Source organism: Pristiophorus japonicus, chromosome 6 (genome assembly GCF_044704955.1).
Source record: "Pristiophorus japonicus isolate sPriJap1 chromosome 6, sPriJap1.hap1, whole genome shotgun sequence".
Classification (NCBI taxonomy): domain Eukaryota; kingdom Metazoa; phylum Chordata; class Chondrichthyes; family Pristiophoridae; genus Pristiophorus; species Pristiophorus japonicus.
The window spans coordinates 82,094,056-82,109,327 of NC_091982.1; the positions used below are offsets into that span (position 1 = coordinate 82,094,056).

A 15,272-nucleotide genomic window follows, 5' to 3' on the forward strand; every position below is an offset into this window, starting at 1 on the left:
AATTATCCACTCAGCCATTTCCGAGATATTCAAGGGAACTGGCCTCAAGGGACTCCCTCCCTTTGAGTGAATAGGAATATGCGCACATACCCAACAACTGGAAATGTTACTTTGTTTGGCATAAATGTATGACATATATAAAAAGGTATTTACATGTAATTCCCTTGGTACTCTACTATTTCCCTTTGGTGCAGAGGTTTGGCTAGTGAGAAGTAGGCATATGCCTAGAATACCTACAGTCAGTAATACAGTAAATTTATATATTTTGGCAAAAAGTAATTGTCGTTATTAGATTTCAGCTTCAGTTATGGGTGCTTGTTTAACGTGTGAGGCGTGGATCCAGGCTTTCTTTCCTTGGACAGCTGCCTGGGTGGTCAATAACACTTGATAAGGTCCCTCCCACTTGGCACCCAAAGGTTCTTTATGTAACTTTTTCACATACACCCAGACTCCCGGGATTATGTTGTGTCCTCCTTCGGATGGATTACCCCAAGCTGCCGATACCTGTCAGGAAACAGAACTAATAGCATTGGTTAGGTTCTGACAGTATGATAACAAAGTGTCACTCATCAAGTGAATATCAGCTTTCCGTAATTCAATATTCCTGGCAGCGACATGGGTCTTCCTGTTATAATTTCAAATGGGCTTAGACCTGTAGTTCTGTTTGGCGTTGCCCTAATGCTACATAGCACTATTGGTAGTACCTGGGGCTATGGTGTTCCTTCTTGGTGATATTTGGCATGCCATTGTTTCAGAGTTCGATTCATTCGCTCTACTTGTCCTGACGATTGTGGATGATAAGGACAGTGTAAATCCCATGTAATGTTCAGTAACCTACAGACTTCTTGGCAGACAGCACCTGTGAAGTGTGTTCCCTGATCTGAGTCAATGCTACTCGGGACTCCCCATCGGGGAATGTAATCCTTACACAAGACCTTTGCAGTGTGATTGGCTGTGGCTCTTTTAGTTGGGACAGCTTCTACCCATCTAGAGAATCTGTTGACCATGACAAGAATGTTAGTGTATCCTTGGCATGAAGGAAGAGATATATAATCGACCTGCAGATGCTGGAATGGTCCGATAGGGGCAGGGGGCCTCAGTTGGGGCATTACCGTGATGGGTCCAGAATTATTTTTCTGACAGACCACACAGCGGTCTACTACCAGCTGGGCATGTTTTTTAAATCCCCGACCCCACCAGCTTTTCTGGAACCATGCCGTCATCTGTTGTGAGGCCAAGTGTCCCCACGAGTGGATCTGTTGGTCTAAAAAAGGCATAAGCGCTTGTGGCGCGACTGGCTTGTCGGTTACTCTTTGTCTCCAGACATCATCTTCGCATAACTTAATTCCTGCCTCAATCCATGTCAATTTTTCCTCTCGGGAGCACTCGCCTTGCATTGTTTGAAGGTCTCGTGTCAGAGTCCTGAGTGCTTTCAATCTGCACATCTGTGTTGGTTCTTCTGGGGGAGCGCCCTGTGAGGCGGCATCTTTAGCTGCCTGGTCGGCTAGGGCATTTCCCTGTGCTTCTGTGGTATTTTCCTTGGTATGGGCCTTACACTTCAGGATGGACACTTCCTGAGGTAATTGTATGGCCTCCAGTAAGTCTCGGACTTCTTTTCCATTTCAGATAGGTGTACCAGCAGCAGTGAGGAATCCTCTTTTCCGCCATAACAGACCAAAGTCGTGAGCGACTCCAAAAGCATAACGCAAATCTGTGTAGACATTAGCTGTCTGTCCTTCTGCTATTCGACATGCTTCTGATAGGGCCTGTAACTCAGCCTGTTGTGCTGACGTTCCTGAGAGTAAACATCCTTTTGACACTACCTCATACAAGGTTGTAACTGCCCATCCTGCTTTTCTGGTACCGTTGTCAAAAAAGGAGGAACCATCTGTAAACAGGATGAGGTCTGGGTTGTGCAGAGGCTCCTCTGCTGCTAAGGCTGCTTCTTCTGTTTCTTTTGAAATCTCCACGCAGTCATGCTCTTCACATTCTCCCCCCTCCTGCTCCCTCGATTCTGACATCGGGAGCATAGTTGCGGGATTAACCGGGCTGGCCCGGACGATATGGAGATTAGGAGCTTCCAAAACTGCTGTCCAGCGGGTCCATCCAGCTGCCGTCACCTGAGACATTCTATTCATAAACAGCAAAGCGTGTACGGTGTGGGGACACTTGACAATCAGCTTTTGGTCGAGGACTAGACCTGCAGTGATCATTACCGCTCGACATGTAGCTTCCATGGCCCTTGGGCAACTTCCCCATCCGAGGGATACGGCATCTAGTTTTGCCGAATAATAGCCAATAGGTCTTTGCCGATCCCCATGTTCATGTGTCAGTATAGCTGTCATATATCCTTCTTTCTCATGGACAAACAGGGTAAATGGCTTACCACTGTTGGGGATTCCTAGAGCCGGTGCCGAACACAAAGCCTTTTTCAAACTCAGGAAGGCCTCTTGGTGTTCCTTAGTGAGGGTGATGGCTTCTTTAGAGGCACGTTTCCCCTTTAAGATATCATTCAATGGCTGAGCAAGCTGTGTGAAGGAGTCAATCCAATTTCTGTTAAAGTTACACAATCCCAAAAAAGACCTTAGTTCTTGAATAGTGGTGGGTTTTTTAGCAGCCCGAATGGCTGCAGTTCTATCCTGGGTAAGTTCTCTCTTTCCTTGCGAAATCTTTTGTCCCAGGTATACAACCTCTTCTTGGGATATTTGTGCTTTGTCGATGCTGGCTTTATGTCCTTTCAGCCAAAGGTGGTCCAGCAAAGCTCGTAAATCTTGTTCATGCTGTTCTTCCGTGTTTGAAGCTAGCAGAATATCGTCTACATATTGGATGACTGTGGATGACAGGGGAGGTAATTCTCGCAAATGGCTTTGTAAAGCCATGTGGAATACCGTAGGGCTGTTGTGGAAACCCTGAGGTAACCGGGTCCAAGTATACTGTTGTCCTTGGACCGGCAAAGCAAACCACTGTCGAACCTCCGGTGCCAGAGGCACCGACCAAAACCGTTGGCCATATCTATAACCGAGAAATATTTATGTTCCGGTTTGAGGGCATTAAAAATGGTGAAGGGATCTGCGACCAAAGGAGTTTTTTGATCAATACACTGGTTAGCTTTCCTATAATCGACAGTCAAACGCCAAGTCTCATTAGATTTCTGTACCGGCCACATGGGACTATTGGAGGAGCTATGTGTTTTAATAAGCACCCCTTGTTTCTCCAATTGCTGAATAACCGGTAAGATTCCCGCGATGGCAGTTGGACTGATGGGATACTGTTTAGTGCATGGAGGCTTGGTCCCTGTAAATGACGCAGGCTCCATCGTTCTTATCTTTAGCCCATATTGGGTGTTCTTTCAATTCTTCTTTCTTCATAGTTCTAATTGACTGTGTCACCCGACCATCCTCGAAATGCAACGATGAATCTATTTGGATTAGAACGTCCATTCCCAAAAGGGGTTGATTCACTGGGCCTATCCAGACCGGCGTGGTTAGTTCATGTGGACCCAGCCCTATAAGTACCGGTGTTGTCCTTTTTAATTTCCATTTTATGGCCCCCAACTCCATAGGCTGTACGTGCCCTACCATCCAACGGCAAAAAGTCTCCATATTGTAGGGGTAAGCATGTTAATTCCGCCCCTGTGTCTAAAAGACAGTCCACATCCTTATCACCCACCCTCACAGTTATATATAGCCCATCTCCCCTTTGTTGCATTAGTGCGAGGAGCGGGGCCAGGGCGGGCTCTAATCGTTTTTTGCTATCCCAAGTAACTCTTTCTGTTGTTGTATTGTCAGTCGCTTAAATGCTTCTATGAGGTTATTATCTTGTGACAAGCCTGGTTTGTTGGCTGAATTGTATCCCTGGCTGCGTCCTCTTCCCCGGCCGCGACCTTGCTGTTTTGCCCTGCACGTCTTGGCCCAGTGACCTTCTTTCCCACAATAATGACATTTTGCGGGTAATTTTCCGAATAACTGTTTATCGGAATCCTGGGATTTCCATCCCACAGCCTGCAGGGCTCGGACTTTAGCTCCCATATCCCGATCTAATTGGTTACATCGATCCACCAATGCTGCAAAGGTAGTTCCTCTACCTTCCCAGTCCGGTAACAATACCTGAAGCATTTTGGACAGTTCTGGCTTTAGACCTGCCACGAACGCTGCTTTCAGGGGTCCAAACACTTGTTCATCCATTTCCTCATCCGTATTATTCATACCCGAATGTTCTAGCCACGTGCATCTAAACCGCTCGTCATACTCCAAGACCTCCTCTGTTCCTTTCTGTTGGCAGGCTGCAATTTTTCCCCAGTCTGTCTTAGCTGGACTGAAGGCTTGCAGCCAGTGTTTAATCGCCTCCCATCCTGCGTCTAATTCTTGCTCATCCTGCCCCAAAGCTTCTTCTACCTTGTCGTGCAATTTTCTTCCCTGTGTTTTTGGCACCATTTTGGTCAAAATTTGCACTCCGTCCCAGGGATGAAGTTGATATATATTTCTTAAGCGGTCCAATTGGTCCCACGTTTTCACTCCCCCTTTCTTTGGACCATTTATCAATTTTCTCTGGGTCTGCCGGATCACGAAGTAAGTATTCTGCATACACCCTTTTCCTCGTTTTTTTGGTTCCGCCCTCATCCACATTCTCTTCTGATTTGACTACAACTCGTCTTTTTTTAAACAGGGCAAAGCGCACCCCTAATTCTTCATCCTCCGACACTGTTTCGTCGGAGGACTCAGAATCCGTATCTATTCCTCGGTCGTGTCTTCGGGTTTGCGCTTTTAATTTATCCAAACATGGGTACCCTGGGAATTGACCGATACATTTTCCTTTTCCTATTACTGTCTCTTGACCGAATGATTTTTTTCCATTCTTTAATTTCACCTTTAAGATCTTTAACTTCCACTTCCGACTTTTCAAGTTCAAGTTTTTTCTGTCGCAGCTGTGCACAAACAGCTTGCAATTGGTCCTTTGTACTGGTCAGTTCTCTATCATATTGGGAACGCGTTATAATTTCATTCCGCTTTCGGATCTGTCCCATAACGGCTAGGGACCATCTGATTCGCTCTTTATTTTTCATACGTGTCGTTTTTCCCCAGACCCTTTTGATCTCGTCCAAGGACCATTGTCCTTTGGAGGTTCCGTACTTTTGTTCGATCTTAATACAGGTTTTAGATAAGTTGAATTGTTGCTCTATGTATTCTTTCAACTGTTCGAAACTTCAGGTGATGCCTGCCCACCTTTAACAGTTGTAGGCAATTCTTTGCTCTTATCTCCTGCTGCCATAATACTGATTTCTTTACTGGGGTCTCGAGTCGTAGGCTTTCTAGCTGATCAATGGGTCGGTGATTAATAAACTAACACACCGCTGACGTTTAGACGTCTATGGGACCTCGAGCCGGCTACCAACCGGAGGGTTCGCAAACCGGAGGCTTTCGGAATCGCGTAGAAGGAGAGGCGAATTTAGACTTTTGACCGTGGACTTTTATAAAGAGGAGTTCTTACCTCCGTATGTAGGTCCGATGTCCAAAATTCAGTTTCTTACCTCGGCGATCGTGTTCGTGACGCCAAAATTGTTCGATCTCTTAATTTTCAATGAAATGCGAACTCCGGTTGTAGTTTTACCATAACTTGTATTCTGGCAGCAGCAACAAGCTTCTGGCTGATTGCCAGTTCCTTTGTCTTTTTGAGAACACATGGCCAAAATGGCTGTTCTTATACCTGATCAATTTACAGAAAAGAATGCGCCTTCTTTGACCTTACTGGCTCAATTGATATTCTGTTAACCTTTAATTGGCTCGCTGTCAAAGGTCCTAAAATGTCAAGTTGATTGATGACTTAATGCAATGTGCTGAGTTGCACGTAGAAGCTCTAACTGTGGTGTCTGTGTATTCTCACAGCCTGTCTGTATGCAGCCTGTTTGAATTCTAAAAATGTTTAACTATAAGAGAATGCACAACAATTGCTAAATTCGGTAACATTTTTTATTTCAAACAACAAATTTTTACCTTTTTTTTTATCAACACCCTCTTTCCCACCCCGCCCCCCCCCCCCCCCCCACCAACAGCTATGAACACACATGAATTATAAAAAATTTAACAGTAACATTGCAAAAACAACCCCCCTCCCTACCTGCGGCCACGTTTTCCTCCAGGTCCTTTACCACCCTGTGTTTTAACACCACCCGCCTGTTTTGGTCCCCGCAGACCGAGATGACGCTGGCGTGCAGCGGGCGATGGAAAGACTTCCTGCCGTGGTGGAGGTGTTGGAGTGAAAGACAAAGCTGGCTGTTCATCTTCCGAGTCAAGAGGAAGTGTATCCTCCGTACTCGCTTGAGTGCTCAGGATTGTACTCTGACCCAACACGACACCTTGGGGTGCAGCGCCATGTTCAGCCAGCAGCGCTGCCAAAGGGCATTGGTTGTGGCGGTCTGCTCTCGCATCCCCTCCAGGGTCTGCCGTGCTAATTGCACTGGCATAGCAGACTCGTGTGAAAAGTTAGACAAGAACTGATTGAACTCCTGGAGAAGCTCGCGATCTATCGCACCCGTATCCGAGCACAGGGAGATCAAGCCCTCCAACTGGTGGTCCGAGGTAGGCGACTGCTAACCTCGCTGACCCGGCCTCCGTGGGGTCAGCGTGCGCAATATGATGCATCTTGGCATTGCTGGCTGCACACCGCTTGGTCCCAGTGCCTCGTCTATCTCCAGTGTGATGACCACAGGTTCATCTCCCCCCACCCTCTACAGCTGTCTGCTGCTCCTGCAGCTGGTGCTCCTCCTCCTCCTCCTCCTCTTCCTCCTCGAGCTCAGTGGTGTTGATAATGTTGTCCAGCTCGTCGTCCTCCTCCTCCTGCTCTTCAGCTGGTGCTGGTTGCACCTCGACCAGCGTCTCAGGATAACCTTAAAAACACACATGACCTTATTACAGAGCTTATTAGAACATAACGGTGCACATTAACGAGAAACGTTACATATCAATACATTTCAGGCTGCATCTCCTGCATCCCCTGCTTCTTATGTACAAAGGCTTTATGCATGACATGACATCATTCGTATATTGCATTATAATTACAGGACATTACATTACTCACAAGACGCAGAGCTGGGCTCTGCCAGACCACGGGTGGTGGCCAAACGGGTTTCGTGGCTCACGAGCGCGGTTGCACGCTCCTCCAGGTCCGTCAGCGGTTGAAGCTGAGCAGAGCCCCCCCCCTGGTGCGCCCCTGTTCAGCCCTATTGATTGATATACTTTTTTCTTGTTTGCAGAAGAAGATATCATAAGCTAATTGACTAGGTAGTATCATGGAGTCACAACAGTTTAAAACGTTACATGCTATATTTTGACACATATACATCTCTCTATACTGCAGCAGCCAGAGTAAAGCTCCCTCCACACTCCCAAGGCAGCTGCAGCATGGGGTTACATACAGAGTAAAGCTCCCTCCACACTCCCAGGGCAGCTGTAGCATAGGGTTACATACTGAGTAAAGCTCCCATACATAGTCCCAGGTTCAGAGCCCTGTCCGGATCTTAACACGTTGCTAATGTAAAACATTTATGAATAAACAAATTAAATTCAATACAGAAGATGCATTTTTATAATTAAAATTTGCATCAGTACAATATAAAATGCAACTCACTCTTGCTGCAGCTACCCAGCGTTTACGGCACTGATCCGACCCCCTCGCCTCATGGGATACGGAGGACACCACTGCAGCGATCTCAGCCCAAATTTTTCTATAAACTCGGGCTGGGGGTTTCCCGTGCGCACCCCGAGTCAGTTCGCCCCACTGAGAATGGACCTCGTTGACTAGGGCCTCATTGGCCTCGTCACTAAAGGGCTTTACCCTCTTTCTCTCCCCCTCAGCATCATGATGCAAATCTGACATTATAAAAAAGTATTTAAATATTGCAAAGTGTTTAAAATATATTTAAAGTACTTATTTGAACTCTTTATGCAAAACTAATCTCTTCTCTGTCACTGCCTTCCTCCTCTCTCTCTATCCTCTCTCTATCCCCTCTCTTTCTCTCTCTCTCTGCCTCTCCCTGATGTGTGGATGACCCCTGACCTCCCAAAACGTGGGAAAACCAGTCAAGAAAAAAAAAAATCATATGCGTAGCAGGCTGTTGCTAGGGAAGCTTTGGCCTTCCACATCGCTGGCTGTTCAATGGGCGAACATCACGTAGCCGACCTTTCGCATCGCCTATTTCACATCGCTGGCCTATCGCCGAATGAAAAATCAATATCCAAAAAATGGGCTATGTCCCAGCAATCAGTAAGGCTGAGACATTGTACATCGCTGGTCCATCGCCCATTTTTGGGGATAGACAGCAAAGTGGAAAGTCTAGCCCTTAATGTTTCAATTCATTCTTCTAAACTCGAGAGAGTATAGGCCCAATCTACTCAATCTCACCTCATAGGACAACCCTCTCATCCAAGGAATCAATCTAGTGAACTTTCCCCTAAGACCACGATATCATTCCTCAAGTAAGGAGACCAAAACTGTGCACAGTACTCCAGATGCAGTCTCACCAAAGCCCTGTACAATTGTAGCAAGAGTTCCTGGGGCTGAAATTCAGGGTCCAGGTAAGGCCCATTACTGCTGTTTTGCAGCGGCCATGCGGCAGAATCGAGTGGCTATCGCGTTGCAGTCAATTGGCCACCACGACCCAAATTCACCTTGGGGATTTTTCGACCTGTCCCCACTTCCGCCCTGCTGCTGCCGACCGCCACAAGCACATCATCAAAGCGCGCACCGCCGATCTCCCGCATCTACATCCCAATCCGCCGAAATGTACCTGCCAAAATCTTTCATCCGCTGTACGGTGCCCCCAACAGCTCTTTCTGTCGGGCCACCTTGTTTTGTGTGTGTGCGGCACGGCAGCATGGCGGCCCTTCAATGGGAGGGTGCACTGCTGCGGCCGCCATGTTGTTTTTTTTGGCGGCCGACTTCCCGATCGGCTGGACAATTATTGCCTGGGGTTCGGCCGTGCCGCCAACAGGCAGCCTGGCACCCCCACTTGGGTGCCAGGCCGCTGGCCCGGCCAAAACCCACCCTGGTGGCCCAGTGGCCGAACCTACAAAATCGCTGCTTCTCTCCCCTTTAAATTCAGGGAGAGACGTGGTGACGCACACGCGCACTGACGTCACCACCGCTCCGCCTCCGTCCTGCCCCCACTTCCGCCCCTCACCAGCACTTACTGCCGCACATCCGCCCCATTATGACCAACTTCCGGTCTTATCGAAAAAAACGACAAAAACCTGAATATCGATCAAGAGTCGACCTCTTCCCATATGGCAGTAAAAACAGGTTTTAAAAAAAAATAGTAGGTGTGCCAGGTTTCTGGCGGGCTTGAATTTCGGCCGCTTTACTCTTGTACTCCAACTCTTCAGCAATAAAGGCCGATATGCTATTTGCCTTCCTTATTGCTTGCTGTACCTGCATGCTAACTTTCTGTTTCCTGTATAAGGATGCCTAAATATCTCTGGACACCAAAATGTAATAGTTTCTCACCATTTAAAAAATATTCTGTTTTTCTAATCTTCCTACCAAAGTGAATAATCTCACATTTCCCAACATTATGCTCCATCTGCCACCTGATTGCTCACTCACTTAACCTGTCTATATCCCTTTGCAGCCTATTTGTATCCTCCTCACAGCTTACTTTCCCACCTAACTTTGTATCGTCAGCAAACATGGGTATATTGCACTCGGTCCCTTCATTTAAGTCATTAATATAAATTGTAAATATCTGAGGCCCAAGCACTGATCCTTGCGGCACCCCACTAGTTACAGCCTACCAACATGAAAATTACCCGTTTATCCCTAATCTCTGTTTTCTGTCCTTCAACCAATCCTCTATCCGTGCTAATGTATTACCCCGAACCCCATGAGCCCTTATCTTACGTAACAACCTTTTATGTGACACCTTATTGAATGCCTTTTGGAAATCCAAATATATCATCATAGGCAGTCCTTCGGAATCAATGAAGATTTGCCTCCACTCCCAAAGTGAGTTCTCTGGTGGCTGAACAGTCCAATACGAGAGCCACAGACTCTGTCACCGGTGGGACAGACATTCGTCGAGGGAAGGGGTGGATGGGGCTGGTTTGCCGCGCGCTCCTTCCGCTGTCTGCGCCTGACCTCTTCACGCTCTTTGCGTTGAGACTCGAAGAACTCAACGCCCTCCCGGATGCACTTTCTTCACCTCAGGCGGTCTTCGGCCAGGGTCTCCCAGGTGTCAGTGGTGATGTCGCACTTTACCAGGGAGGCTTTGAGGGTGTCCTTGTAACGTTTCCGCTGCCCACCTTTGGCTCGTTTACCATGAAGGAGCCCCGCATAAAGCATTTGCTTCGGGAGTCTCGTATCTGGCATGCGAACTATGTGGCCTGCCCAGCGAAGCTGATCGAGTGTGATCAGTGCTTCAATACTGGGGATGTTAGCCTGGACGAGGACACTGATGTTGGTGTGCCTGTCCTCCAAGGGATTTGCAGGATCTTGCAGAGGCATCGTTGGTGATATATCTCCAGCGATTTGAGGTGCCTTCTATACATCGTCGATGCCTCAGATCCATACAGGAGGGGCGGGTATTACTATAGCCCTGTAGACCATGAGCTTGGTGGTAGATTTGAGGGCCTGGTCTTCAAACACACTTTTCCTCAGATGGCCGAAGGCTGCACCAGCGCACTGGAGGCGATGTTGAATCTCCGCATCAATGTCTGCCTTTGTTGATAAGAGGCTCCCGAGATATGGGAAATAGTCCACTGGTTCCCCTTTATCTACCCTGCTAGTTACATCCTCAAAAAACCTTCCAATCCGCTGGGACCATTCTTAAAATCGTGGGAATTTTGGAAGATCACAACCAATGCTTTCATTATCTCTGCAGCCACCTCTTTTAGAAACCTAGGATGTAGGCCATCAAGTCCAGGGCATTTGTCGGCTTTTAGTCCCATTAGTTTCTCAAAATACTTTTTCTCCACTGATCTTAATTACTTTAAGATCCTCCCTCTTATTAGTCTCTTGGTTCCTGACTATTTTTGGTATGGTCCCCAGTGTTTGTTGGAAAGCATTACTATTCTCTCTCGAGACTAATTGTAGGCATCTTTTTCTATCTCCACTGAGTCTCAGCAAGTATTTGCCACAAACTGGAGGGCATAAAATGGGCAGCTCACATTTGGAGTTTACCCAAGTAACCATAGTTCATGTGTGAGGCTAGACAGTGATGAGATATTCTGCTGCACATAGCACTATTGCTTGATCCAATTTTACCTGTAAACGTGTACCATCCAGCAGAAATGGAACACGGAGAAGTAACGCTGGTCAATGTTTCCATTCCTAACCACTAGGCCAATTGTGAAATCCCTACTGCTGTCTCAACTGAGATCAGCTACCTCAGCACAGACTGAAGGTCACAATTAGAACCTTTCAGGCTGAGCTACACACTACCTTAACCAGAAGGGAGAAGAAGGCTGCCTTTGTCTGAAATCTGCAACCTGTGTCTTACTATAAATGTGTTGCTTCCAGGGATTTCTCGCTCCTGGTGAAATTGATGCATTGAACAGAAGGTTTGCGACTGTTCCTAGACCAGATGTTGTAGTACAAGGTATGTTTTTGAATTAATTTCTACTTTAATCATTGTTAAGACAGTATTCTAATTTGGACTAAACTGCACAGGGTCTATTTCCAAAATTACCTACAAACCAAGTTACTGTAATATAGGGTGGTTAAATTATGCATAATTCAACAGTAACGACCAAGAATTAGAATACAGACCATGGTTTTACTTTAAATATACAAATGAGACATATAGGGCCCGAATTTGATGAAGGCCCCCGCCTGTCCAAGTGCCGCCCAAAGGGCTGCCGAGGTCCCTGATGGTTCTTTGGGCGGAGTTTTCATCACCCAGGTCTCTCGAAGGTCGGCAGGCGACAAATCTGCGACGTATGCTGCCAATCTGGGCGGCAGCCAGCGGGAGCTCTCATTCTCGGCGGCAAAGGCACTTGCCGCCCAAGTGCCGCTAAAAATGGAGTCGGGCCCAGGGAGGGTCGAAGAACTAAAAATAAACATCAAAAACAAAAAAAAAATCTGACAACCTTTAGGGGACCCCATCCAGGTAAGCACGTGTAAAGAAATAATTGAAATAAACTTCACTAACCCTTTTTACAGCATCTTCACACTTACCGTTGAGGACAGAGCTGCCTGCACTCAGTGGTCCACAGCCGTCCTGCCGCCGACGCCCGCCCGCATGTATATGGCATCTCGGCGGGCAGGAGTGTACTTACGCGCATCAGCCATCCACTGACATCGGCGGGTGCTTCCCGGCAGCTCTCCTCTCCCACCCGCTCCAGGCCATGACGAAAGTGGCACCGGGCAGTTCGACCAGAGGAATGTCGGTGGCAGTAAGGCCATCAATTTCGGCCCTTGGACTGGTTATGTCTGAAGTTTATTTTACCACCCATGTTCTGAGTATGGTATAATAAGTTTGCCAAATAGATTTGGCCCATTTGGGTATAGCTGGAGCCTCACTGTGGAATGAGGGAGGTGGAAACGAGGGAAGAAAATCTTATACAAATAGAGCAACAATGACTTGTGCCATTAACATAGAAAACTATCCCAAAGCACTCCACAGAAGTATAATCATAAAAATGGACACCGAGTCAAAGAATGAGATATTAGGAGAGGTGACCAAAAGTAGGAAATGTACAAGCCTGTTGCTTGCGGACAGTTTCCCGGTCTTGGTCATAGAGTCATAGAAATGTACAGCATAGAAGAAGGCCATTCGGCCCATCATGTCCGTGCCGGCCGACAAAGAGTTATCCAACCTAATCCCACTTTCCAGCTCTTGGTCCGTAGCTTTGTAGGTTACAGCACTTCAAGTGCATATCCAAGTGCTTTTTAAATGTGGTGAGGGTTTCTGCCTCTCCCACCTTTTCAGGCAGTGGAGCTGGAGGAGGAAGTCGATTTCTCAGAGGCAGTCGCTAACTTTGAGGGAGCACCGTTACATAGAAACATAGAAAATAAGAGCAGTGGCAGGCCATTTGGCCCTTCGAGTCTGCACGGCCATTCAACATGATCATGGCTGATCCTCTATCTCAACACCATATTCCCACTTTTTCCCCATACCCCTTGATGCCTTTTGTTTCTAAAAATCTCTTAAATCCCTCTTAAATATATTCAATGACTTGGCCTCCACAGCCTTCAGTGGTAGAGAATTCCACAGGTTCACCACCCTCTGAGTGAAAACATTTCTCCTCATCTCGGCCCTAAATTTCCTACCCCGTATCCTGAGATTTTGTGACCCCTTGTTCTAGACTTCCCAGCCAGAGGAAACATCCTCCCCGCATCCAGTCTATCCAACCCAGTCAGAATTTTATACATTTCAATGAGATCCCCTCTCATTCCTCTAAACTCCAGTGAATACAGGCCTAGTCGACCCAATCTCTCCTCACACGACAGTCCTGCCATCCCAGGAATTAGTCCAGGATGCATGTATTTATAGTCTCAAAAGTAAAACTCATGGGTCTATAATTCTACTGTTTTTTTTTACTAGGACAGAGGTCCAATTTGTAACTTGGATTGTGCAAATGTAAAAAAAGTTTATTGTTTTTTCACTTCCTTTCTTAAACAAGCTATGAGGAGCAGGTGCAAATGTGCTAAACCTTTATGGTAGTTTTACCGTTGGAGTGTCAGTATGAGACTTGTCCCTTCCTATTTGTCTCCTGAGCATTATCCATTTGTTCTCCTTGATGCCAATTTTAACATTTTGCTTGCAACAGTCATCAAAAGCTGTCAAAATCTATTTTTCTTGAAGTGCTAAGATTTCCTACTATTTTATTAAGATGAACTTTGACATTAACTCACTGCATCAGTACCAACAGAACTAGGAAAACCCAAAAGTAGTCAGGCCACCCCCTATCAACATGTCAGATGTTTGTATTGAATGGTGGTTTACTTCAGTGCTTTTGGATAATAGTCACAAATCCTCCTTGAAGTCAAAGATTTCAACCAAAAGCTTTAGACTAGGAGCAACTCAATCTGAAGTTCATTTATAAAGACTAGATAGAAACATAGAAACATAGAAAATAGTTGCAGGAGCAGGCTATTCGGCCCTTCAAGCCTGCACCGCCATTCAATATGATCATGGCTGATCATGCAACCTTAGTACTTCACTCCTGCCTTCTCTCCATACCCCCTGATCCCTTTAGCCGTAAGGGCCACATCTAACTCTTTTTTGAATATGTCCAACGAACTGGACTCAGCAACTTTCTGTGGCAGGGAATGCCACAGGTTCACAACTCTCTGGGTGAAAAAGTTTCTCCTCATCTCGGTCCTAAGTGGCTTACCCCTTATCTTTAGACTGTGACCCCTGGTTCTGGACTTCCTCAACATCGGGAACATTCTTCCTGAATCTAACCTGTCCAGTCCCGTCAGAATTTTATAAGTTTCTATGCGATTCCCTCTCATTCTTCTAAATTCCAGTGAGTATAAGCTGAGCCGACCCAGTCTTTCCTCACATGTCAGTTCAGCCATCCCGGGAATCAGTCTGGTGAACCTTCGCTGCACTCCCTCAATAGCAAGCACATTCTTCCTCAGATTAGGAGACCAAAACTGCACATAATACTCAAGGTGTGGTCTCACAAAGGCCCTGTACAACTGCAGTAAGATCACCCTGCTCCTATACTCAAATCCCCTTGCTATGAAGGCCAACATGCCATTTGTTTTCTTTACTGCCTGCTGTACCTAGAAACATAGAAAATAGGCGCAGGAGTAGGCCATTCGGCCCTTCGAGCCTGCACCACCATTCAATAAGATCATGGCTGATCATTCCCTCAGTACCCCTTTCCTGCTTTCTCTCCATACCCCTTGATCCCCTTAGCCGTAAAGGCCATATCTAACTCCCTCTTGAATATATCCAATGAATTGGCATCAACAACTTTCTGCGGCAGGGAATTCCACAGGTTAACAACTCTCTGAGTGAAGAAGTTTCTCCTCATCTCAGTCCTAAATGGCCTACCCCTTATCCTAAGACTGTGTCCCTTGGTTCTGGACTTCTCCAACATCGGGAACATCCTACCCGCATCTAACCTGTCCTGTCCCATCAGAATCTTGTATGTTTCTATGAGATGCCCTCTCATCCTTCTAAACTCCAATGTATAAAGGCCCAGTTGATCCAGTATCTCCTCATATGTCAGTCCTGCCATCCCGGGAATCAGTTTCGTGAACCTTCACTGCACCATCTCAATAACAAGAACGTCCTTCCTCAAATTAGGAGACCAAAACTGAACACA

General features: G+C 46.6%; 1 protein-coding gene across 7 annotated transcripts in view; it reads left to right on the forward strand.

Annotated features, from left to right (window-relative positions):
• Nucleotides 1-15,272, forward strand: part of LOC139265726 (phosphorylase b kinase regulatory subunit alpha, skeletal muscle isoform-like) — a 259,565-nt gene that overhangs the window by 88,444 nt on the left and 155,849 nt on the right. For all 7 annotated transcript variants that reach the window (XM_070883020.1, XM_070883021.1, XM_070883022.1 and 4 more), the window contains exon 13: nucleotides 11,509-11,587. In XM_070883020.1, coding sequence (XP_070739121.1) covers nucleotides 11,509-11,587 — 79 coding nt within the window. The remainder of the gene's footprint in view (nucleotides 1-11,508; nucleotides 11,588-15,272) is intronic.